The sequence below is a fragment of the Sus scrofa genome, chromosome 7 (genome assembly GCF_000003025.6).
Source record: "Sus scrofa isolate TJ Tabasco breed Duroc chromosome 7, Sscrofa11.1, whole genome shotgun sequence".
Classification (NCBI taxonomy): domain Eukaryota; kingdom Metazoa; phylum Chordata; class Mammalia; order Artiodactyla; family Suidae; genus Sus; species Sus scrofa.
Genome location: NC_010449.5, coordinates 34,242,273 through 34,269,245, shown reverse-complemented (window position 1 = coordinate 34,269,245; position 26,973 = coordinate 34,242,273). Strand labels below are relative to the sequence as shown.

At 39.7% G+C, this 26,973-nt stretch overlaps 1 protein-coding gene across 1 annotated transcript in view; it reads right to left on the bottom strand.

Annotated features, from left to right (window-relative positions):
- DNAH8 (dynein axonemal heavy chain 8) overlaps positions 1 to 26,973 on the bottom strand; it is a 282,456-nt gene that overhangs the window by 210,395 nt on the left and 45,088 nt on the right. The window contains 9 exon segments of the mRNA XM_021098657.1: positions 2,212 to 2,318; positions 3,743 to 3,858; positions 4,963 to 5,098; positions 14,603 to 14,722; positions 15,577 to 15,693; positions 16,076 to 16,156; positions 21,295 to 21,482; positions 24,825 to 24,960; positions 26,270 to 26,389. Of these exon segments, the coding sequence (XP_020954316.1) occupies positions 2,212 to 2,318; positions 3,743 to 3,858; positions 4,963 to 5,098; positions 14,603 to 14,722; positions 15,577 to 15,693; positions 16,076 to 16,156; positions 21,295 to 21,482; positions 24,825 to 24,960; positions 26,270 to 26,389 (1,121 nt within the window).

Sequence of the window (26,973 nt, the reverse complement as noted above, 5' to 3'; positions counted from 1 at the left end):
CTTAGCCTTAAAAGATATAAAACACTCATCAAACTGAACAGCTTTTGCACAGCAAAGGAAACCAAAAAGAAAACAAAAAGACAACTTACAGAATGGGAGAAAATAGTTTCAAATGATGCAACTGACAAGGGCTTAATCTCTAGAATATTTAAACAACTTATACAACTCAACAGCAAAAAAACCAATCAATCAATGGAAAAGTGGGCAAAAGACCTGAACAGACATTTCTCCAAAGAAGATATACAGATGGCCAACAAACACATGAAAAAATGCTCAACATCGCTGATTATAAGAGAAATGCAAATCAAAACTACTATGAGATACCACCTCACACCAGTCAGAATGGCCATCATTAATAAATCCACAAATAACAAGTGCTGGAGGGGCTGTGGAGAAAAGGGAACCCTCCTGCACTGCTGGTGGGAATGTAAACTGGTACAGCCACTATGGAGAACAGTTTGGAGATACCTTAGAAATCTATACATAGAACTTCCATATGACCCCACAATCCCACTCTTGGGCATCTATCCGGACAAAGCTCTACTTAAAAGAGACACATGCACCCGCATGTTCATTGCAGCACTATTCACAATAGCCAGGACATGGAAACAATCCAAATGTCCATCGACAGATGATTGGATTCGGAAGATGTGGTATATATACACAATGGAATACTACTCAGCCATAAAAAAGGATGACAGCATGCCATTTGCAGCAACATGGATGGAACTAGAGAATCTCATACTGAGTGAAATGAGCCAGAAAGACAAAGACAAATACCATATGATATCACTTATAACTGGAATGTAATATCCAGCACAAATGAACATCTCCTCAGAAAAGAAAATCATGGACTTGGAGAAGAGACTTGTGGTTGCCTGATGGGAGGGGGAGGGAGTGGGAGGGATCAGGAGCTTGGGCTTATCAGACACAACCTAGAATAGATTTACAAGGAGATCCTGCTGAATAGCATTGAGAACTATGTCTGGATACTCATGTTGCAAGAGAAGAAAGGGTGGGGGAAAAAACTGTAACTGCAATGTATACATCTAAGGATACCTGACCCCCTTGCTGTACAGTGGGAAAATAAAATAAAAAAATAAAGAAAGATATAAAACAAGGAGTACCTGTTGTGGGTCAGTAGGTTAAGGACCCAATGCTATCGCTGTGAGGATGCAGGTTTGATCAATGGCCTGGCTCAGTGGGTTAAGGATCTGGCGTTGCTGTAAGCCACAACAAAGGTCACGGATGTGGCTTTGATCCAGTGTTGCTGTGGCTGTGGCATAGGCCCCAGCTTCATCTCTGATTCGACCCCTGGCCCAGGAATTTCCATATGCCACAGGTGCACCATAAAATAATAATAATTTTTTAAAAAGATATAAGGACTGACCAAAACTGAAGGAAAATTTGACAACTTCATAATCAACTGGGAGATTTTAACAGCTGAATTTAAAATTCAGCAATGAATAACCAAGGAATAAACCTACCAAAATACACAAGACTTTTACACAGAGAATTATAAAACTTCAATGAGAAACATTAAAGAAGATAAATAAATGGAGAGGTAATCCATGACTCTGAACGAAAGACCCAGTATTGTAAGGGTGCTAATTCTCTCCAAATTTATCTATAGACCAATGTAAATAACCATACCAAAAGAAAAAAATCAATTTTTCAACAACTTTTTCCTGGTTAATGAATTAATCATATGGGATAAAACATACTGGTCTCCTATCTCACACTAAATGCAAAAATCAATACCATGTGGATTAAATCCCTAACTGTAAAAGGTGAAACTATAAAACTTTCATAAGACATTATGAAGTGGGGAAAGATTTCTTTTAAAAGACATAAAAATCACAAATTACTAAGGAGATTATTGATAAATTTGAATGTTTTTAAACTCAGTAAAGGACACCAGAAAGAGAACAAAAAAACACAAGTGAGAGAAGGTATCTGCTCAGAGCAGAAAGGACAGGTAAGGGGGCTGATAGTGTTCGGTGGTCTTTGTCTCAGCCTGGGTGCTGGGAACACAGTTGTTCATTTATCACTGTTCTTGCAGTGTTTTCATATGTTTTCATACAGTCTTTTCATAAATGCCATGTTTTAAATTTTATAATTTTTTAAATTAACTAATAAAAATAAAAGGTACTTTAGCATGATGTTCTGACAGTATTACCAGACATATAATTTAGCAGATTTTTAACTTGCCTTGCAACAAATATTCTTCTTTTCATTGTGTCCAAAGACAACCGTGTAGCTTTTTGAAGACTGTCTAGTAATTGATGAGAGAAAAAAGCATAGACCTCTTTACATTCCTGTAATGAGAAATCATATTAAATTTGGTACAAAAAAATAAAAACGCTAACGCCCCTGAAGCAATAATACAATATTAGAAGTGACATGTGAAAGACGAAAAATAATAACTATATGATTTCAATTATATTGTAGAAATAAATTCCATCCTAAATTACTTGTTTATTTTGAAAACAAATAAGAATATATGAGAAGCGTGCTTTCATACACACCCTAGAAATGACAAGGCCTTATTCAAAAACCAAAATTCAAAAACAGCTAATTGAAAATAATCCTGATGGCTCAATATTCAATAATTCACTCGACAAAACTGAAGCACTTAGTGGGGGCACCTCTCAATGCTTAGAGGTGAGGGCACAAGAGGCTATTTAGTCTCCAGCCTCAAAAACCTCAGCTTGGTGGATAAGCATGTTTTAAAATGTATGACACCAAAATAAAAGGGATGAAACTGAGACCACGTTGGGACCAGGGTTTGCCCCTGTCTCCAAGCCCTCTTTCCATCCAGAGGAGAAGGAGCCAAGTTATTCGTCAGAGCGCAGGATAACACTGAGCGAGGGTCTGAGCAGGGACCTGAGGACCACGTCTCGCTTGCCCAGTGAGTCACACATCCAGGACCAGGTTCTGGCCATACGGTTCCTCTCCACCCTCCACCCACCCCTCTGAGACTGGGTCAGCTCGGTCACTGCTGTGGTGAGGTTCCATCCCTGGCCTGGGAACTTGCACATGCTGCAGGTGTGGCCAAAAAATATATATATGAGTACAGAGGATTAAAGAAAACTGACAGGAGCGGGAGAAAGCAAGAACAAGCCCAAGTGTGAGGGCAGCATTCTGAGGTGACTTAGGACCAAAGGGGAGGCCTAAGGAGGAGGGAAAATCCCTGAGCTGCCTCCTCAACTTTCATCCCCAACACATCGGCAGGTAATGCGAAAATCTGCCCACACGGGGTTCCTCCTGCAGGACTGTGCACAGGCAAGCCGCGGTGCTGATGAAAAATTCAAATCCCTGGGCCCCTAGTGAACCAAAATCTGGTTCTGCAATATAGGTAACTCCATTACAAACAATAACTGAGAACTAAGTTCTCCACTCGGAGTCAAATGGATTGGCACTACAATCCCAGATGTGACATTTACTATATGAGATGGTCCGTCACAAGAGGGGGAGATAACGACACAAACTAATGGACAGAATCACGTTAAAAGTTGATGACGCTGGGGAAAAACTGTAAGGATTGCTGTGTCTTGTCAGATCCTGCAGTGTAGAATTGAAAATTATATTTTCTAGACTTTGTTATAAACCCAATTGGTTATAAATCCATATAGATTGGTGGTAGAACAGCCTGGGGAAAACAAGCACCATTTGGGGTTATCTACAACTGTATGAGTTCATAATTCTATGAAATTGTATAGGTTTGTTTTACACTAAATACCTTTTTAAATTCATCCTCTTTATCATTAACATCAACCTCAGACCCAATATTAGCCTCATAATCAGCACTTTCACCCTCTTCAGTTTCACTTCCAAAAACAACATGCTTCCTCTGTTCTAGAGATAAAAGGCAAAACAAAAATATAACATTTAATACTTAGCATTTAGCTTATTCTATATGACCAATTCTTGGGAAACACCTTCTTTAAAAATCCTTAATTTTTTCTTCTTTTTATGGCTGTACCTGCAGCACATGGAAGTTCTTGGGTCAGAGGTCAAATTGGAGCTTCAGCTACAGCCTACGCCATAGCCACGGCAACACTGGATCTGAGCCGTATCCGCAACCTACACCACAGCTTGTGGCAACGCCAGATTCTTAAGTCACTGAGCATGGCCAGGGGTCAAACCCACACCCTCACGAATACCATGTCGGGTTCCCACAATGGGAACTCCAAAAAACACTTAATTTAAAAGTTAAAAAATATGTTTCTGTAGGAATCATGCTTAAATGCAATTTAAATCACCCATCTCAATAGAATTGACATTCTACTAAGAAATATACTCTTTAAATATATTCATTCTACTAAGGAATACACTCTTTAACTATATACTTAGTATCTTGAATTAAAAAAAAAAACACTTAAAGAGGGTTTTCCATGTAATCTTTCTAAAATATCTGTTTACCTTTTGAGTTTGCTGTCTTAATAAGCTGGTATGTTTGTGTTTTTGATACTTCTGGTGAAAACTACTTTAAATGGAAAACCTCTAAGAGAAAGAAGACATGTTGTGGATACTTATTTGAGCTCTGAGTTTCTTAACCTCAGCACTAATGACATTCCCTTTTGTCGGGAGTTGTCCTGTGCAGCAGGAGATGTCTGCCACCCTTCCTGGCCTGCATCCCACACAGTGTGACAAACAGCGTGGCAGAATGCTGTACAAAAAAAATAATAGTAGCAGTAACATATCTATCCACGGAAAGGTCTGCTTGTAAGGCTGGTCCTCAATTGGTGTCTGGGAACTTGGATTTCAGAAGGGGGCCCACCATTCCCTAACACATAGAAAGGGCTCACGGGGCATAAACAGTTTGTGCAAACAGTATGGTTTAGGCTGAACACCTGCTCTCCTGGAGGTCTGGAAAATGGTACCTGCAATGCCCAAGGTACCTATTTGAGAAGGTATCTACAACTCTTGTGATTCAAACATTATAACAAGCCACATTACCTGGTAACTGTTTTGCTGTTTTCCCACTGTACTTAACTTCATAAATAGTCTCAAATATTGATATAAGCTCTTTAACAGCTTCTTCCACATGCTTACTCTTGTGGTTTAGAACCTCAGCCCATTCCTTTGTATATGTCTATTAATGAAAGAAAAGACCATTAATTTCCAGATACTTAAAAATACTATGAAAATCATTAATATGACTTCATCTTATCAAACGATAACTAATGCCATTTGAAAATACCTGGGATAGTGGCCAATAGCGTAATGTTTCATATCCCCTAACTGTCAGTGGCTACACGCAGCTTGAGACAGCTGCTATGTCTTAGGCTAAGAAAAGGAGAAGAAATGCAAGTCAAAACCACTATGAGGTACCACCTTACACTGGCCAGAATGGCCATTATGCAAAAGTCTACAAACAATAAGTGCTGGAGAGGCTGTGGAGAAAAAGGAACCCTAGTACACTGTTGGTGGGATTGTAAATTGCTGCAACCACTGTGGAAAACAGTATGGAGATTCTTCAGAAAACTAAACATAGAACTACCAAATGGAACAATCCCACTCCTGGGCATCTATCCAGAGAAAACCACGACTCGAAAAGACACATGTACCCCGATGTTCACTGCAGCACTATTTGCAATAGCTAAGACATGGAAACAACCTAAATGTCCATCGACAGAGGAGTGGATCCAGAAGATGTGGTACACAGACACAATGGAATATTACTCAGCCATTAAAATGAATGAAATACCAGCATTTTTAGCAACATGGATGGACCTAGAAATTATCATGCTAAGTGAAGTCAGCCATACATTGAGACACCAACATCAAATGCTTTCACTGACATATGGAATCTGAAAAAAAGACAGACTGAACTTCTTTGCAGAACAGATGCTGACTCACAAACACTGAAAAACTTACAGTCTCCAGAGGAGACAGTTTGGGGGGTGGGGGGATGTGCTTGGGTTGTGGGATGGAAATCCTGTGAAATTGGATTGTTATGATCATTATACAACTACAGATGTGATAAATTCATTTGAGTAATAAAAAAAATTTTTTAAAAAGGACAATGACAATCCAAAGTGTAATTCTGAGATCCAAATGAGATGAGGTTTTTGAAATTGAGTATGGTGCAATATGCCAGGCATCAATTTAAGATTTTTTTTTTGTCTTTTTGCTATTTCTTGGGCCGCTCCCGCGGCACATGGAGATTCCCAGGCTAGGGGTCTAATTGGAGCTGTAGCCACTGGCCTACACCAGAGCCACAGCAACTCGGGATTTGAGCCGCGTCTGCAACCTACACCACAGCTCACGGCAACGCCGGATCGTTAACCCACTGAGCAAGGGCAGGGACCGAACCCGCAACCTCATGGTTCCTAGTCGGATTCATTAACCACTGCACCAAGATGGGAACTCCAATTTAAGATCTTTATGTGTATAGATTCATTTAATTAAATGACAACCTCTTGAGATAGGTAATATTACCACCCCCGTTTCACAGATGAGAAAACTGAGTTTCAGAAAGAATTAAACATTTGCCCAAGGTCACAGAGGCGGTGGTTTGAAACCAGCTTTGCGTGATTCCAAAAGTCTTTGCTTTGCCTTTCTGAGTTTTTCTAATAGTCGGCAAAGGCTTTAGGAAGAAGTGGAGGGCAAGTTATATTCAGCAAAGAAAACCGGTGTATAAAATTGAACAGGTCTTTTGATATACTAACCATGCCCATGCATGAGGAAAGAGAAAAGTAAATGGTGGCAGCCAGCGGGGGCCTTCAAAAACCACTTCTGAGAAGGAACCCAAGCCTTTCCATGCAAACATCTCCCCAGAGAAGTCTTGGGAGACCCCACAGTTCCCATGTACTGCCCACACGTGCTCCTTTCTTGGCTACTAGATTGAGACGTCTAAGTCTGCCCCGCTCCCTGTCCGCCCTCACCACCAGTTACACCACCTCATGTGTATTTGAACCCATCACCATTTCTTAGTCCCACCTGAAGACCAACTCTCCTGACCCTGCTTGATGTTTCTCTTAGTACTTCCTTGATATCTCTGGAAACCTCAACAAAATAATATAAAGTAATATTTTCTGTTAAAAGAACATGTCCACAAGAATAAATGGGAGAAATTCTTCTGTACATTTCCAATATTATATAAAAACAAAGTTAATGGTATTCGACAATTGGTGCCAGGACAACTCAATATCCACCTGCAGAAGAATGAAACTAGATCCTTTCCTTACACTGTACACACACACACACACACACACAAAAACACCTCAAAATGAATTACAGATCTAAATGTAAAGGGTGAAAACGATTAAACTCTTACAAGAAAAATATAAGCGTGGGGGTCTTCGTGATCATGGTTTAGGCAAAGTTTTCTTAGATATGACACCAAAGCAGAGTAACAAATGAATAATTACATAAACTGGACATCATCAAAATTTAAACATTTGGGGCTTCAAAGGACATCATCCAAAAAGGGAACAGACAATGAACAGAATGGGAGGAAAACTGCAATCTGATAAGGGACCGCTATCTAGAACATACAAACAACTATTACAACTAAGAAAAAAAAAAGAGGAGTTCCCGTCGTGGCGCAGTGGTTAACGAATCCGACTAGGAACCATGAGGTTGCGGTTCGATCCCTGCCCTTGCTCAGTGGGTTAACGATCCGGCGTTGCCCTGAGCTGTGGTGTAGGTTGCAGACGCGGCTCGGATCCTGTGTTGCTGTGGCTCTGGCGTAGGCCGGTGGCTACAGCTCCGATTGGACCCCTAGCCTGGGAACCTCCATATGCCGCGGGAGCGGCCCAAGAAATAGCAACAACAACAACAACAACAACAAAAGACAAAAAGACAAAAGACCAAAAAAAAAAAAAAAAGACAGATAACCCATTTTAAAATGAGCAAAAGATGTGAATAGACATTTCTAAAAGAAGATATATGAAAGGTCAATAAGCACATGAAAAAGTGCTCGACACACTAGCCATTCATTAGGGAACTACAAACGAGATACCACTTCAAACCCACGAGGAAGGCTGTGATCAAAGAGACAAAATAGGAATGTAAAATAATGCAGCCACTCTGGAGAAGCAGAACAGGTCTTCAAAAGGTTAAATGCTGAGTTAACATATGACCCAACAATTCCACTCCTAAATATATACCCAAGAGAAATGAAAACACGTCCTTGCAAAAACTTATACATTTATGTTCACAGCATCATTATTCATAACGGCCAAAAAGTGGAAACAACCCAAACTTCCATCAACTGATGAACAGGTAACTAAAACGTGGTCCATCCACGCAATGCACTATTATTCAGCAATAAAAAGAAATGTAGTACTGACACATGAGACAGTATGAATGAACTTTGAAGACACCGTGAAAGCGGTGTCTTCACTCAAAGAAAAAAGCCATCTTCGCTCAGCAAAAATCATACAGTACCACAAAATACCAGGTACTCTATGATGCCACTTGTACGAAATGTCTACAAAGCAAATCTGTAGAGGCAGAAGGTAGATTAGTGGCTGCCTAGGGCTGGAAAGGTTGAGAGGAAAAGGTTAATGACTGCTAATAAGTATGGCATTTCTTTTGAGGTGATGAGATGTTCTAAGTTGACTGTGGTGACAGTTGCACAGTTCTGTGACCATAATAAAACCATTTAACGATACACTTTAAATGGGTGAATTCTATGGTATGTGAATTATATCTCAATAAAGTTGTCCAAAATAATAGCTAGCGCCAGAAGCAATCTGAAGCAGGGATCAGGGGAGGTGGGGAGGAGCAGAGAAATGAGAGATGGGAAAGTGGAGGCAGCCTGTGGGAGGATTTGGAGCAGTCTAGTTGTGAATGGGAAGTGAGGCAGATGTGGGAAGGTTTTGGTTTGCTGGCCAGGAATAGAGGAGAGCATATTAGACTGCTGGGGGGGAGGGTCCAATAAAGAGGACAAAGCTGAAGATCTAGAAGACGGAGGGAAATTGGTAGAGTGAGTCTGCCAAGAAGGCATGGAATCCAGAGCCACAGGGAGGACCTCAATCATGAAAAGAGGTGGGAACTTTCTCCATGGAACCAGAAGGAAGGAAAAGTGGGATGCAGAAGCAGCCAGCAATGTACCAAGAGCTCTGATGATGAAAATTATTTACACGACTTGAATTCAGAGAACTATGAATGATCCCTGCAACTCTGTCAAGGCCAGCTTGCCAGACTCTCCGGGTGCTGGTTATTCTCCATTCGCCCCCTGCAGCCCACTCAGCTCTTGCCTGCCCTGCTCTGTGCAGAGGGAAGCTGGCTCCTGGGTTAGTCTCTGACTTCCAGTTGGGTTGGGCCCAACGGGAAGTACTGGCAGAGGACAGGAGAGCCAGAGGCAGGCTATCTCCCACTCCCCGCTTAGTAGAGGAGGCTGGGACAGCATCTCTGCTAGAGGCTGTGTCTCTCCACACATTCAGCCCCTGTGGGATGAGCCCTGCCACATGGTTCCAGCTTTTACTGGATGCGGAAAGCACAATTTCCTCCTCTGGTGCCTTCAGCCCCCGCAGTGCCCATGACTTTCACCCCTGGGACTCCTGAGCTGTCTTAGCCTGCTGGGATCTTCACCAGTACTGTCCCATACACAACCTTCCAGCTCCATCCTAGTGCCTGAACCCTGATCAAAGAACTTACATTTGATCCTTGCTGAATTAGATCTTCCCAGATGAGCATGACAATACACACTGCCATAAATGCCAGGAATAAGAAACACATTCCACTGCAAAGAAATGCCCTGTGTCAGGTGGCAACCCAGGGGCTCAGCTACCTTCTTTTATTTAACAAGTGACAAAATAATGCCATGGCAAACCAGACTGCAAAAGCTGCCTCTATTCGATGTCACTACCAGTTGGGGGCCGAACAAAGTAAAGCATCCTTTCCCAATCAGGACCCCATCTCTTCTTGATAAGACTAATTAGTCCTTGAAGGTTAGTAAGGCCATTCTTATAATTCAGTGAGAACAGACTGCAAAGCCAAGGATCAGGCCAGGGATGGGCTGGAAGGCAGCCAAACTGATTTTCTGGGTTTTTCTCTCCCCATCCTAAAAAAATTGAGGTATAATTAATATAACACAAATTTGCCCTTGGGAAGTGCACAATTCATTGGTTTTTAGTATATTCACAGATGCAACCATCACTGCCATCTAGTCCCAGGACATTTTCATCCCCAAAAGAATCCTGTACCCAGGGGCAGTCACTCCTCATGGCCCCATGCCACCACCCTGGCAACTGCTAACCTACTTTCTGTTTCTATGGAGCCAGGTTGATTTCATTGATAGAATTTTTAATACCCTTTCCTGCATTTCCTGGTGTTTTCCTGTCATAACTTGGATCATAATATTTCCCTGATTTTCTATTTCATTTGTGTTATCTATCAATATTCAGATATGTTAGTTAGGGTCCAGTCAGGAAAACAGACGCCACACCAGCTATTTTAATATTTAATGGGGGCGGGGGGCATGCCCGCAGCATGTAAAATTCCCTGGCCAGGGATTGAACCTGAGCCACAGCAGTAACAACCAGATCTTTAACCCACTAGGCAACCAGGGAACTCAAATATTTAATATTTTAAAAATTGTTAAGGAGGACCAAAAGGCAAAAGGGGACACAGAGGTCACAGAGATTCAGTAACTGCAGGAAACAGCATCCATCCTGGGGTGTGGCAGGGGGAGGAGGGACGGGTAATTAGAATGTGGAGCTAGGAAATGAGGGAGGTGCCTGGCTGACACTGCTGCCTCAGGCGCTCAGAAGGGGACTTCATGATGCTGGTACATCTAAGAGGCACACGAGGCTGATTCTGGAAATGCTGGAAAAAGCTAGGGCCTGGGACTAACGGCCACTGCCAAGGCAAAGAGCCGTAGCTCATGTGATGGTGTTGGCAACAGGAGGCAAAACAGGAACAAGCAAGTCCCTTCGCTCTCCTCCACCCTCCTCCAATCACCCCCACCGCAAGGCCTTAAAGGGAGCCAGCTGGCCAAGGATAGGTACAGTTTGCAGAGTCCCAGCCCCAGCATCACAGAGCAGAAGGCCAATTTGAAGCTGCCAGTAGATAGCTTTTTAATAATTAACATAATCTGTCCTACAAGCACAATTAGAGACAAAGATAAGCAACACTGGCCCTGACTACAAACAACCCTGGTTCCCGAGACGGTCTGAAAGCTCTGGTTGGTGCAAACTAACCTTGTCCCCTCAAAAAGACGTGTTTCCAAGACTGATTTCTGCCCCAAGTGTTATCAGCCTTGCTTTGTCAGTACAAATCTTATTCTGTCTTCAATATAACGATCCACCCAGTGACAGGTTTGTGGGAAGGCAGCCCACGTCTTACTGGATCTGAGGTTCCTAGAGGGCCAGTGGCCGGGGCACAGGGATTGACAGGGGTGGTCTTCAAAGCTCCGCCTCCTGTATGGTGGTCTGTGCCATCAGTGTAGGCACCACATTCACATCTGATCACCTTAATCTGTCGCAACTTCCCTCATTTGTGGGATGTTTCTCTTTCTATACACATGAAAGTCTTTGTTTATATGTTCAGGGTAAATTTTCTTGGGATAGTGTCAGAACAGTAACATATACATACCAATGGAATGATTTTCACTGTAAGGGGCAGAATGAAAGAAAACAATGTAGAAATTTCCCTACTCCTTTGCATTCTGTTTGTTATAAGGAAGACCTGGTATGAGGCATGCACAGTTAGAGTCTAGGAGGAGAGAGAAGAAAATGACAGGAAGGAAATTACCCCTCACACCCAGGCAGGAAACAGAAGACTTCTTTGGAAAACTTTAATTGCTGAAAAAAGACCCATACAGCATTTGAAGGGCTCTCCCTTCTACAATAACAGAGAACCCAGGAAACAGAGCAGACTCTATTTGCCAACTCATGAAATAGTACCCCAAGTACATCATTAAGAGTTAGAAATAATACTACAAAATTAGCTAAAAGTTGGGAGGTCCCTGGTAGTCTGATGGTTAGGATTCAGTACTTTCACTGCTGCAGCCCAAGTTCAATCCCTGGTCTGGGAACTGAGATTCTACATTAAGCTGCTGCACTCTGCAGCCAAAAAAAAAAAAAAAAAAAAAAAAAAAAAAAAAAAACTAAAAGTTAAAAATGAGTGCCTTTCCTAGCACCCAGAGGGTGATCTCCAAATACCATTTTCTAGCAGTAACACTGAAAGGAATAAAGGCTGACTGGCAACATGAGTAATCCCAGATCTGGAATCAGGAATGTATAAGATGAGCCTAAGTAGCCAATGGTTCTAGGAAGCAAGAAAGCTTTCGAAAACTACTGGAGTCATATCAAAAACAGAGAGGCCATCCTGAAGTATTCCACTGGACAAAGATGGGAAAATTTAAACATGAAAAAAATAACGAGGAGGAGTTCCCGTCGTGGCGCAGTGGTTAACAATCCGACTAGGAACCATGAGGTTGCGGGTTCGGTCCCTGCCCTTGCTCAGTGGGTTAACGATCCGGCGTTGCCGTGAGCTGTGGTGTAGGTTGCAGACGCGGCTCGGATCCTGCGTTGCTGTGCCTCTGGCGTAGGCCGATGGCTACAGCTCCGATTCAACCCCTAGCCTGGGAACCTCCATATGCCGCGGGAGCGGCCCAAGAAATAGCAACAACAACAACAACAACGACAAAAAAAAAAAAAAAAAAAAAAAAAAGAAAAAAAACAAAAAAAAAAAAAAAAATAACGAGGAGTTCCCGTCGTGGCTCAGTGGTTAATGAATCTGACTGAGAACCATGAGGTTGTGAGTTTGATCCCTGGCCTCACTTAGTAGGTTAAGGATCCGGTGTTGCCATGAGCTATGGTGTAGGTCACAGATGCGGCTCGGATCTGGATCTGGTGTTGCTGTGGCTCTGGCATAGGCTGGAGTCTACAGCTCCAATTGGACCTCTAGCCTGGGAGCCTCCTTATGCCGCGGGAGCGGCCCTAGAAAAGGCAAAAGGACAAAAAAAAAAAAAAAAAAAAGAAGAAGAATGATTACAATGGGCTGAATCCCTCAAATATATAATACTCCATAAATTCATAATGATCTTTAAATAATTTAAACCCCAACGGGTATTTTAGAAGTTGCCAGTGAACCAACTCATTATTTTAAAAACTGGAATATAGAGGGAAAATTGAAGCACTGCCCTTGACTTTCCTAGATATACATTATTTCACTGTAACCAGTTAATGGGGGAAAATTCTTCTTTATAGAAATATTTATCCATAAATGCTAAAATTAGAAAATCAACATTTTGCAAGCTCGGGGCAACAATAATGACTCCAGGCAATAATAATCAAAAGCTGCTAACTCTTTAGGTAAAAGGCAATAATAATCAAAAGCTGCTAACTCTTTAGGTAAAAGGTTGGTGGGAAACTTCATAATGAAGCTAACTGTACCTGAGCCCACTAATTAATCTTAATATCATGAAAAAGGAAACAACCTGATAAAATGTGCCTCCTGATGTGATGTACTTAGTGTCACCTGCTAGCTACTCTGTCAGGAAAAGAAAAAGAAATTGAAGCTGAACTGAATCAATTCTCCAGAGCTAATTAAAATACAAAGGAAATTCAGGGGATAGAGGAATACATTAACATTTTAAATCACACTCCTAGGAAATGATCAGCAAAATCCAGAACACGGAAAATTCTACAGCACAAATGGTCCTATTCTTCAACAAATACAGAACATTAAAAAAAAAAAAAAAACTTGAATAGACATTTTTCCAAAGAAATATACAAATAGCCAATGAGCACATGAAAAGATGCTCAACATCAGTAGTCATTAGAGAAATGCAAATCAAAACCACAATGAGATACCATTTCACATCCATTCAGATGACTATTATGGAAAATACTTTAATTTTTTTAAAATGGAAAATAGCTGTCATCAAGCATGTGGCCCCAACGCTCAGAATAAATGATTTTAAGATCCTATGCATTATGGAGAAGATAATTCTTAAAACGGTAGAAGGAGAGGTAACCCTCAGCCCAGTGCCCATCTTGATTTTATAGAAGGGAATCTTGATCATTGGTAGGGATTTGGTAGAAATAAATGAAGGGAACTTGAAAAGAACTACTCAGAGACCTAACTTCTAAAGTGAGTGCTTTTGAGAGAGATTGTGTTATGTGTCAGACCTCAGAAATGATCACAGTGTTCCCGTCTTTGCACTTTTGAGCCAGTGGAAGATAAACAGGTATTCAAACAAGGTCAATATAATGTGAGGCTGAGGAGAACAGGTGTTATCCTCTAGGGACTGGAGGCCACTGCCATTGAAGGATTTAAGCTAGGGAGTTTCCACGATCGGATCTGGTGGCAATGTGGAGGATGATGGACAGGATGGGGAAAAATATGGAGGCAGGGAGACCAGTTAGATCCTGTACATTGACAGGAGCCCGGGGAACTCCAGCATGAGGCTGAGAACATTATTAGGATAATGTCCAGGGTGTGACTATGGGCTTGAGCTGTTGACACCTTCTAAGTCCTTAGAGCTGATGATGTCAAAAAACAAACAAAAAACACACCAAAAAACCAGAATGTCTAAATGCCACTGATACCGATTTCTTCTTCAAGAATGCAAATTCATATTTTAGGTTTATAAGCCAATATTCCTATGAATAAAATGTAAGACATAAATGCATACCTCATTGAGTGTCAACATGTCTTCTACTCTGGTAGCACCACCTTCAGGCAGGGAAATTAACACCGTTTTGGCTATCTCCTTGAGAACTGTATCAATATGCATTTCACACAAGTCACTGATCTACCAGTAAGAAAACACATGTGGAAGAAAATTCTTCTCTCATCCAAAATGCACTTGAGTTATAAACTAATTTAGAAGGCTATATCTGGGCACTTGCATCCTGAGCCAAGCATAATTTGGTGGGAATATTAGGAGTACATCTGCAAAGAAAGCTTCATGTGGAACTGAAGTTTTATTGGCAGCAACAACATGTATTCCTTCAATCTTCATTCCAGTTCATGAATCATTACTCTCCCAGTTTTACAGCTATAGAAACCCAGGGTCAAAGAAGTCAAGTAACCTGAAGAGGAACACACAGCTGGTGAAAGTCAAAGAATCCTACCTAGATTTAGCTGACTGCCCAGCCTCTGGGTTTTGTCTATTACACAATGCTGCCGCCACAGACAGCCTAGTGCATCTAAAAAATATGCATGCTTTCTGCAGCAAACATGTCAGAGATCAAAAAGTCTCCAACTGAATGACTGCCTCATTGCATTAACATCAGATGATTAATATTTAAGCACTCCATTCTGCCATCTTCCACAGTCTACAATTATCCCATTTTTTAAGCTACATTCTCAACCATCACTTTAAAGTATTAAAGGCAAGGTAATTCAGGGACAAAAACTAGGCAACCCTAAGTGTAAAGGCCCCAAATCAGCTAAAGAAACATAAAGCTTTTTTAAAACTCAATTAAAAGTCACACCCCTTAAAGAGCTCTCATAGATAATCAAACTATTACTTAGAGCCTGAGTATTAATGTATGTGGCTTTTAATTAAAAGTCACACCCCTTAAAGAGCTTTCATAGATAATCAAACTATTACTTAGAGCCTGAGTATTAATGTATGTGGCTTTAAAAAATTATCTCTCATACCTTCTTTAAGAGCTGACTGAACATATCTAAAACTGAATCAACTTCTTGAAAAAAGCTTTCGAGCGTTAAAGATGACCATGTTAATATTGTGAGCCCTTGTCTCAGCACAGATTCCACCTAGAAAAGAAAAAAGTTTCCACTATAAAAAAAGGGGCATCTGTATTTATTTTTTAAAGCTGCCTTTTTTATTACCTGGAAATATTATAGGCTGTATTTCCTTAATTTTATTTCCCCTCCACTACACTTTTTGTTTTTAATCACCTTTGGCTGTCATTGAAGCAATCATGGATTCTTAGCAAGCGCTCATTATTTAGATTTATTTGTTTTTAAAGGCAACAAAATTTAGACAAGTAATCATTCTGGAGGAAAAACAGAGCTATAAAGTTTAACTAGAAAGAGGGACTGGGCAAGAACAGATGCTCTACAATCCATAATCTATAGAACTGGAATCTAATTTTAAAGGACAGGGAAATCAATGAGAACCTTCAACATTACCAACCTTTTTCATTTTAGGGGCCATCAGATTGACAAACACAGGAGGCACTTCCTGACATAACTCATCATAATACTGAAGAAGACCCTGTTAAAAGTCAAAACAGCATGTTTTACTTTAATTTATTTTAAAGCAACAGTCATATTTTGATTCGTACCAGGAAGGTTTCATTATATCTACTTCCTCAAAAAGCCCTGGCAAGATGGGGGCTGCTTATTTATACTAATCTGCTATACTTCTGCCTCACCTGTAAATTACCCAAGCATCCCCTTTAAACATTAAGTCACTGGAGATTTCTAGATTTCCAATCTTCATAATTATTATTTGTCTTTCTAGATTTATGCTGTTTCAAGTGGCGTGGACAAATACCTTTTCACGATGTCTGTCATTACACATTTTTCCCCTTCTGTTCCTGGTCTTCTGACATGTTGCAACATACTTACCAGTGATGCCACACTTATCTTCTTGAATCAAAATAAATGAGTACACAATCAGAATTTTCTAGTTGCTTCTAGATATTTTTTAGAGATGAACCGTAACGATCGATTTTTGACTATTTTGTAATTTACTGCACTGTGTAATGGAATGTGTGGACTCAAGTTAATTCTTCCCCAAATTAATAACATTAAACTGTTTTAATGTTTACTTAGTAGTTTCAAAGTTATTCTTTTCTTCCTCTTCTGTTATTGTAGTTGAACTTTTCTGCACATGCAACACTTGGCAAAGGATTTTAACTTTCATAATTTCATTCAATACTAACTAAAATCCTGTAAGATGCAGGGCACCTGACATGAACCTTAATTTATAACAGTACTTTGACACGTAATCCTCTAAAGTCACAACTAGCCAATATGAAAAGCTAGGAGGGCTTGATGCGGAAGCCAAAGTTTCCACAATGTCAATGCTCCCCTGAGATTTTTAATATATATAACAAATAAAATTTTGACAAGAGCTAAAATTATTAAACTCCTAGATCAAGGCATATTACATAAATCTTTGTGATTGGAATAAACAGAAATTTCTTAGAAATTGACACTAAAACACAAGGGACAAAAGAAAAAATGAATCAGACTTCGTCAACCTTTTAAAATCTTTGTGCTTCAAAGAATACTAGCAAGAAAATGAAAAGACAACCTACAGAAAAGAAAATATCTGCAAATTGAAATTGATATAAAAGATTTGTATCCAGAGCATGTGATGAATTTTTACAACTCAGTAATAAAAAAAAAAGACAATCAACGCAATTTTTAAATGGACAACAATCTGGGAGTTCCTATTGTGGCTCAGCGGAAATGAACCCAACTAGTATCCATGAGGACCCAGGTCCAATCCTTGGCCTCATGCAGTGGGTTAAGGATCCAGCATTGCTGTGAGCTGTGGTATAGGTCACAGATGCACCTCAGAACTGGAGTTGCTGTGCTGTGGTGTAGGCTGTTAGCTGAAGCTCCAATTTGACCCCCTAGCCTGGGAACTTTTACATGCGGCACCCACAGCCCTAAAAGGCAAAAATAAATAAATAAATAAATAGATAGATAGATAGGCAACAATTTGAAGAGACATTCCTCCAAAGATCTGTGAATGGCCAAGGAGAAAATGCAAATCAAAACTACATGGAAATACCACTTGACAACCAAATGAAGTTCAAATGAAAAAGAGATTTAACAGGCGTTGGTAAGGATGTGGAAAGTGGAACCATCACCCACTGCTGGTGGGAATATAAAGTAATGTAGCCTTTTTGGAAAACAGAGTGTATCAGTTATTCAAAAGGTTAAACATAGAGTTACCAAGTTACTGAAACTCAGCAATTTTACTCCTAAGTATATCCCTAAGAGAATGAAAACATATGTCCCCACAAAAGCTTGTATACAAATGTTCATAGCAGTGTTCCTCATAATGTAAAAAATGGAAACAACCCAAATATCCATGGACAAATGAATGGATAACTAAAATGTGGTAGAATCATGCAAAGGAATATTATGTGGCCATGGAAAGGAATGAGGTACTGATACCTGGAACAATTATGAACGAACTTTGAAAATACTCTGCTAGGTTAAAGAAGTGAATCACAAAACACCGCATAATGAATGATTTCATTTGTACAAATGCCCAGAATAGGCAAATCCATAGAGACAGTAAGAAGATTAGTGGTTGTCAGGGGAGGATGTACAAAGTGTGGGGGGGATGAGGAGTGACTGCTAATAGATGTGGGGTTTCTTTGGAGAAAGATGACAATGTTCTAAAATTTGGTTATGGTAATGTTTCTGGAACTTTATGAATATATTAAAACCATTAAATTGTATACGTCAAATGAATGAATTATATGGTAGTGAATCATATCTCAATAAAGCTGTTACTTTAAAAAACTTGTTTTGAGACTCTCTCTTCTATTACTCTGAACTTTTCTGTGGTTCCTACATTTTCCCCCACAAGGTGGAGAATCATTTTCCACTCATGTCATTTTACAATCAGCCTACTTCATTAATTTATATCTTACTAGCATCCTTAATATTATATTATAAAATATAATGCACTTAATTTATAAAATTATAGTACTAAGAATTTTTAAAGCTCACTATTCATCACTGTCACTATCCAGAAGTATAAGTCTGATTCTTTTTTTTTTTTTTTTTAGGGCCATATGGAAGTTCCCAGGTGGGGTTGAATTGGAGCTGTAGCCATTGGCCTATGCCACAGCCACAGCAATGCCAGATCTGACCCACATCTGCGACCTACACCACAGCTCAGGGCAATGTGGGATCATTAACCCACTAAGCGAGGCCAGGGATCAAACCTGCATCCTCATGGATACTAGTCAGATTCGTTTCTGCTGAGCTATGATGGGAACTCCTAAATGTGATTTCTGATAATATTTTCACTTTCTGCTTTTCAACTCCAATCTTGCCTTTTGTTTGTACATCAGTATTTTAAAGCTATCAAGAATCGACAGTGGAAAATCAACTATAATAAAAAATTTTTTTCAAAAGACAGTGGAACAGAATAGAATTTGGAGCCCAGAAATAAATCTATGTATATATATTGGAGTTCCCATCGTGGCTCAGTGGTTAACGAATCCGACTAGGAACCATGAGGTTGCGGGTTCGACCCCTGCCCTTGCTCAGTGGGTTAAGGATCTGGAGTTGCCGTGCACTGTGGTGTAGGTTGCAGACACAGCTCAGATCCTGCGTTGCTGTGGCTCTGGCGTAGGCCAGTGGCTACAGCTCTGATTCCACCCCTAGCCTGGGAACCTCCATATGCCGCGGGAGCGGCCCAAGAAATGGCAAAAAGACAAAAACAAAACAAAACAAAACAAAAACTAAACAAAACCATGCATATATATAGTCAACTTATTTACAAGGAAACAAGAGTATACTAGGAGCCAAAAATATACAATGGCCAAAGGATAGTCTCTTCAATAAATGACATCAGAAAACTTGACAGCCACACGCAAAAGTATGAAACTGGACCGCTATCTTATACTATACACAAAAATTAACTCAAAATGGATTAAAGCCTTAAATGTAAAACCTGAAACCTTAAAATTCCTAGAAGTAAACATAGGGTAACCTTTTATCAGTCTTAGCCATGATTTTTTTTTGGGTTTAACACCAAAAGCACAAGTAATAAAAACAAAAATAAATGTGAGACTACATCAAACTAATAAACATCTGCACAGCAAAGAAAACCATCAACAAAATGACAAGACAACCTATATAATGGGAAAAAATATTTATAAATCATAGATCTGGTAAAGAGTTAATATCTAAAATATATAAAGAACTCACACAACTCAATAGCAAGCAATCCAGTTAAAACATAGGCAAAGGAACTGGGTAGACCTTTTACTAAAGACTTAAATGCAACCAATAGAAACATGAACTAAAGAGACCTTTTACTAAAGAAGACTTAAAAGTAGCCAATAGTGACCATAAATCACAGGGAAATACAAATTAAGACCATAATGAGATACCATCTCACATCTATCAGAATAGCTTTTAACACAAAAAGAAAATAGGAGTTCCCATCCTGGCTCAGTGGTTAAGGAACCCGACTAGCATCCATGAAGACACAGGTTCGATCCCTGACCTCGCTCAGTGGGTTAAGTATCTGGTGTTGCCGTGAGCTATGGTGTAGGTCTCAGACTCGGCTCGGATCTTAAGTTGCTGTGACTGTGGTGTAAGCCGGCATCTACAGCTCCAATTGGACCCCTGGCCTGGAAAACTCCAAATGCCACAGGTGCAGCCCTAAGAAGACAAAAATAAAATAAATAACATGCTGGCGAGGATGTAGAAAATAAGTATACTCGGGCACTGCTGGTGGGAATGCAGACTGATGCAACTATTATGAAAAAAATGATTCCTCAAAAAACTAAAGTAGAACTACCATATTATCCAGCAGTTCCACTTCTGGGTATTTACTCAAAGAATATGAGAACACTAATTTGAAAAGATATATGCACCTGAATGTTCACTGCTGTATTAGTCACAATAGCCAAAATATGGAAACAACTATCTGTCAGCAGAGGAAGGGATGAAGATGAGGTGGTATATGTGGAATATTGTTCAACCATGAGAAAGAAGCACACCTTGCCATTTGTAACAACATGGATGGACCTTTAAGGCATTGTGTTAAGCAAAATAAATCAGAGAAAGACAGATACTGTATCATATTGTTTATATGCAGAACTAAAAAAAGCCAAACTCGTAAAAATAGAGAGTAGAAAAGCAGATGCCAGGGGCAGTGGGGTAGAGGAAATAGGGAGGTATTGGTAAATGAGTACAAACTTTCAGCTATAAGATGAATAAGGTCTGAGGAGCTAATATATAATATGGTGACTGTAGTTGAAAATACACTATCATATAATTGAAATTTGCTAAGAGAATGGAACTTAAATATTCTTATATCTAAATCTATGTATATCATATATATAAATCTATACCTACATATCATAGATACAGATATATATAGTGACAGATATGTTAGTTAACTGACTAGATGGGAGGAATCCTTTAATAACAGACATGTACATCAAATCATCGATATACACTTTCAATATCTTACAATTTTATTTGTCAACTATGTCTCAATAAAGCTGAAAAAATTAAAGGAATCAACATAATAATAAATTTCTTCTCAGTGCCATGTCAGCACAAAGATGTCTTTTCTTTAAAAAACACACACAAAAAGAAACTTCTTTCCAAAGAACTAGAAAATAGAATCTATCTTACCTGCAAATACAATTTATCTCCTTTCAATTTACTTTCCAATTTTAGCAATCTTTTTGCCTGTTCTGGTACATCCAGCTTCATTTTTATCATGCACTTAGTTTCCCGAACAACTTCTAAAATTTTGGGATCAAAATTAACCAGCAACTTCCCTGTTTCTGGATGTCGCACAAAAAGCGTGGCTTGCAAAGCTACAAATAAACAATTGTTGGCATTACTTATTCCAGATTTCTGCTTCCAGTCCTGTTGATATGTCTCTCTTCCCCGGACTACTGACTTCTTAAGAGCATAATAATAGTTTTGGATACGCCGGGTGCTAAGACACAGTATCTGACACAGTATCTGACACAGTGCTCAAAACTTTGATAAGTGAATGCAAAGTGTCTACAAACCATAAATCAGATCTAGAGATATAAAGGGACCAAGAATGGTTAGCTTTTGTGCTATGAACAGCAATACTTTTCTGAGTGGATCTAAGAGAGCTGTAATGCAGTGTTAGATTATTTTTATGGATTGTGATTTAATCTCTGGGAGGGAAAATTGGAAAATGTGTCCAACTACAAAATATGACACACCTCATAATTTCAAACCCATTTCCACACCTAAACCCCAAACTGGGCTTCTTTAAGGAGGTTTATCTGAATTAAATCTCCATCCTATATTTCTGATAACCAGGCTCAGTATCAGTAAGAAATAGTTATTAAACACTATTGAGTTGTGAACTTCTAGGATGTAGAGGAAGATTTTTTTATACCCTACATTTGAGTTACTACATGAACATTTTTCATATAAATAGGCACTTTCAGTTATGTTTTTAAGAACTGAAATGCATAATCCCAAATGTTTCATGCTGAATAGCCTTAGATCATTTGTTACCCTGACATGAATTTCTTCTAGAGGCATAACAATAACACACTTATAGACAAGTATGTGCCAGCTTGAGTTGCATCTTATATTAACAAAACACTGCTAACATGAGAATTCATAAATATCTTCCAAGCCTCGCACTACTTCATAGAATATGGCTACATTAAAATTTCTAGTAAAACAAAATAGTTTGTATATCCCTTTGAAGTTGGTTGACTTTTAATCAACAGATAAAATTAGCCTTGATATGATTTTTTTTGGGCCATATCTGCAGCATGTGTAAGTTTCCAGGCCAGGGATCAAACCCTCATCACAGCAGCAACCTCAGCCACTGCAATAAAAGTGCCAGATACTTAACCCGATGTACCACCAGGCAATTCCTTGATATAATTCTTAACAATGTTGGTTTCATGAGGATTTCAACTAAAATCTTTACCCAATTATTTGGAATCTTTTTAAAATCTGTCTAGAAGTACTTCATCCTCCCAAATGAAGTCTGCTCTGGGACTGAGTGAAATTTTTGTTCTATGGGAAGCATTATCAGAGAAACTTGATAGAGCAACCCAAAGAGGACAACAGTAGGCCCTCAAATATTACTCCAAGTTCCTATATAATTAAATATAGTCACATCAATATAACAGTAAGACACCTTCCAGAGCAATTCATTTCCATTAGTCTGTATTCACAAGAATGGCAGGTCTGGATCCTGACTCTGCCACTTCCTAGCTCTGTGACTCTGGGTAATTTACTTAACTTCTCAGTATCTCAGTTTCCTTGTTTGTAAAATGAGGATGGTAATAGTTTTTCATAGGGTTGCCATGAGGATTAAACCAATTCGAATATGTAAAGTGCTCAGACAAATCTTGGTGCATGGTAAGCAGATAATGGCTGTTACTTAAAGGACATGAAGATGAAACAGGCATAGAGAATATTCCTGGAATATATAGGGGAGATAAGACAGATATACAAAGCAACAAAAGTCATGATAAAGTGTGTGGAGGACTCTGGAGGAGGAAGACATTATTATCTGCCAGGAAGAACAGGAAGGGTCAGGTGACTGTTGAATTTGTTATGGAACATGTGCAGATAAGAGGAAAAACCAGCAGGACAAAAAAAAAAAAATTAAAAAGTACATAGTATGGTAGAAGCAAAGCAGTACATGCTCCATATTTCAATTGCTAAAAGTTCTTTTTGCCCTTTCCCACAATGTGAATTTTAACCTTCTCTGAATGCTCCTTCGAGACCATGCTCTCATTAGGGTCCACAGTGTCCTACCATACGTGTTACACAAAAACAGCTGGCCTGATGGAAGTGGTGTATTAAAGGCTTAACTAAGGGGCCAGTTGGAAGATACCCTGCAGGGTTGAAGCCCTGTCCTCCAGGAGACACACATGCAGTGAATCAGTGGCCTGTATATAGTCCTGTGTCCCCAGTAGCTGAAATACATGGGTCTGGATCCAAGAGGCAGAACTAGGAGTAGCCCTCCTCACCATCATTCCCAGTGACCTAACCTCTGAATTTGTATTTCCTCTGCCTGCAGCTCCATGCTCTGCTGAAGTGGAGATCCTGGTGTGGGAGGGAGAAACCTTTCTACCAAGGGACACAGTCAGGGTTCCACCAAAGTTATGGATAAAAGATTAAGGTTAATAAGGGACAAAGCAGGAACCTGTAAGGACCAATGGTTGAGTCCACAAAATAACAACATCATGATGATGCCAGCGTGGATGACTGATGGTTTAAAACCATCCACCACCATCTCACACGTAAATCTGCCCAACACTCTGGCACCCTTCAGAGGTACTCAGACATGGTACCTAATTCTCTTAATTTACTGGTAATCAAAATTGAAGTTAAATTCAGTCATAGGAAAAGAAAGACATGGAGGGAGGAGAGAAAAGAGGAGGGGGGGAAGGAAGGGAGGAAGGAAAGGAGGAAAGAAGGAAGAAGGAAAAGGCAAGGAGAAAGGGAGAAAGGAAGGAAGACAAGCAAGCTGCAATTCTTTCTCCCCTGATTAAGACTGAGCTTTAAATCCACAGCATGATAAAACTGAATCTAAAAACATTCCCAAATCTAGGAGTTCCCATCATGGCTCAGTGGTTAACGAATCTGACTAGGAACCATGAGGTTGCAGGTTCGATCCCTGGCCTTGCTCAGTGGGTTAGGGATCCGGCGTTGTCATGAGCTGTGAGCTGTGGTGTAGGTCGCAGATGTGGCTTGGATCCCGCGTTGCTGTGGCTCTGGCGTAGGCTGGAGGCTACAGCTCCGATTCGACCCCTAGCCTGGGAACCTCCATATGCCACAGGAGTGGCCCAAGAAAATGGCAAAAAGACAAAAATACATAAATAAATAAAAATAAAATAAAAAATAAAAACCTTCCCAAATCTATGGAGAAATATCCATAACGAGTCCTGATATTTACTTTTAAAAACTGTTTTTCAGGAGAAAGACATAATCTTGGTACATAGACTTTAAGGCCATGATGATTTTTGCTTATAAAATCAGGGTGTTATGAACTGCAAAGAAATAAATAACTTATCATCCCCAAATCTAAGTTTAATCATCATAAAGTTATATAAAGAAAGATATAAACATTCTCCAGAACCACAAACTCATCCAAAATCACCTAACGCCGGCTCGGTAGCGTCTTTACAGCGTCTTACACACACCTTGCTGTAACTGTGAGATCTCTTTCATCCAGGCCATGTGATAGACCACCTCGAACTCCACCAGAACATAGGAAAGTTTATTATACTGACGAATGACCGCTTTGCCTTCCACACTTGACAAAATTTCCGAGTTTTTCTGTTTTGCGAGGAACAAAGAAAGATTTATTTTTCAAAGCCTGCTGATTGTTTTCCAATCTAAACTGGAAAGCTGTTTACACTTTAAATGACATCAGATAACGATGTTACCCATTTAGATGTTGCCTCAGAGATGAGGAAGGCCAGACAAGCTAGAGATGGAAGTAGGGAAACAGGATCAGTGGAAAGGGGAAAGTGGAAAAGAAATAAAGGATTTAAAAAGAAACGTTTCTGGGCCTACCGCTGGCCCCAGGCACTCAGAGTCTCACCTCCCACTTTTCTGCGCAAAATACAATAGACTGACTTTCCTTGAGCTCTGAATATCAGGGCAAACTCCTAAATTCCAGCACACACACACACAAAAAGCAAGTATATACCAAAGAACAAAAATCAAATTTCTTTATGTAAAAATTGAAAGTTTTATGTTTCGCTTCCCATATATCAAAACCAGAGCAATCTCTGCTCCATGACTGTAAAGTCAACAAACAACTGAGTCCCCCCCGCCGCCCCCCAGCTTATTGTCTAAAGCTAGCATTTTAATTTTCTTTTTTTTTAATATTGAAACAGTCAAATAGATGATAGCAACCAAACAGAAACAGAAACTTAATATTTAATAATGCCTAAATAATAAAATTATTGGCAAGACTATTGTTTTACAGTGATTTTGTTCTCTATTTTGGCCTAAGATACAATACTAAGCAAACCAATCCTGCTTTGATACTTTCTTTAAAAAACCAAGAAAGCAAAACAAAACAGAAAAAAACCAAAAAACAAAAAACAAAGAAAAGACAAACTGGCAATTTCAGGATGTCCATAGAGCCTAAGACGGTGCCTGTGTTTTTCAGAAATCTAATCATCATAAGGATGAAGAGAATGAATGCACTCGATTATACTCTACTCTTGGCCTCAGTCCTTGAAGCAGGACTGCGCTCCAAGGGCATCCCCCTTCACTAAGGTGTTCCCGTGACCTGTCGGTCTACACACAGAAGTTAGTTATAGCACTAGGCCTGTGCTACACTGTTTTCAAAACAACCATTTTCCAAAAGCCTTTATAAAGTGTCCTGTATTATTAAAAGCCATAAAGTTGTAAGATTCATCCCCTTAGAGATGAACTATAATTAAACGGGTTGTTGACCAGACAAGAAAACTGGCTTAGTCTTTCTCAAGCCTATTTGTAAACTAAATTTTCTTTGCCCAGTAAGGAGAATTAGTTCTAGCTATTTTAATGGACACACATGTATAGGATAAAGTAGCTTTCTTGCATTAAAAGCCACCACAATCCACATACTGTACATTTAATGCTGGCTTACAAAGAAATAGTTGATGGGCTCGCTTATCCGGCGATAGAGCTGCCTCACCCAAAGGATTTTTCCTGCTGTAGGAGGCATGTTGCGGGCAAGAGGGGGGTCATCCTTTTGAGAATGATAAAGCTGTAATTAAAGGTCTGGCATTAATGTTTGAAATCCAATACAGAGGAAAAGGCAAAAAATATATCCAGCTATATCTGTATTGATGTTTTCCCGTTATCCACATGTTTTACACACAGAGGTAGTCGATAAATACGTCAACGCCCTCAGAGATATCAACCTGAGGCTCAAGGACGATGATGTTTACACTGTGTGACACTTAATTCTCTCTTAATCCTATATCCTGTCATGTGCATATTTTTTTCTTGCCCTAATTTTAAGGATACACTCAAAAGTAGGAGCGCACAGCTACATTATACCTGTCATAATATTCTCTGGAGTTTATGAGAATATTATGACAGGTATGTTTTGACACGCAAAAGTACTAACTTAGATGGGCTCTCCCATACCCACATGATTGTGCTCATAAAAAGACAGTTGTCAGGTGCAAAGGGGTGCACATCTGGCTGTTCAGGGACACACTGCCAGCACCTTCCCCATAGAGAGAGGCGCATCACAAATACTCAGCAAAAAGCTTGGCACAAGATAACGATGGCAAATACGTCCAGAATATTCTTTTTTTTGTACTAAAGTACCATTCTGTTTAT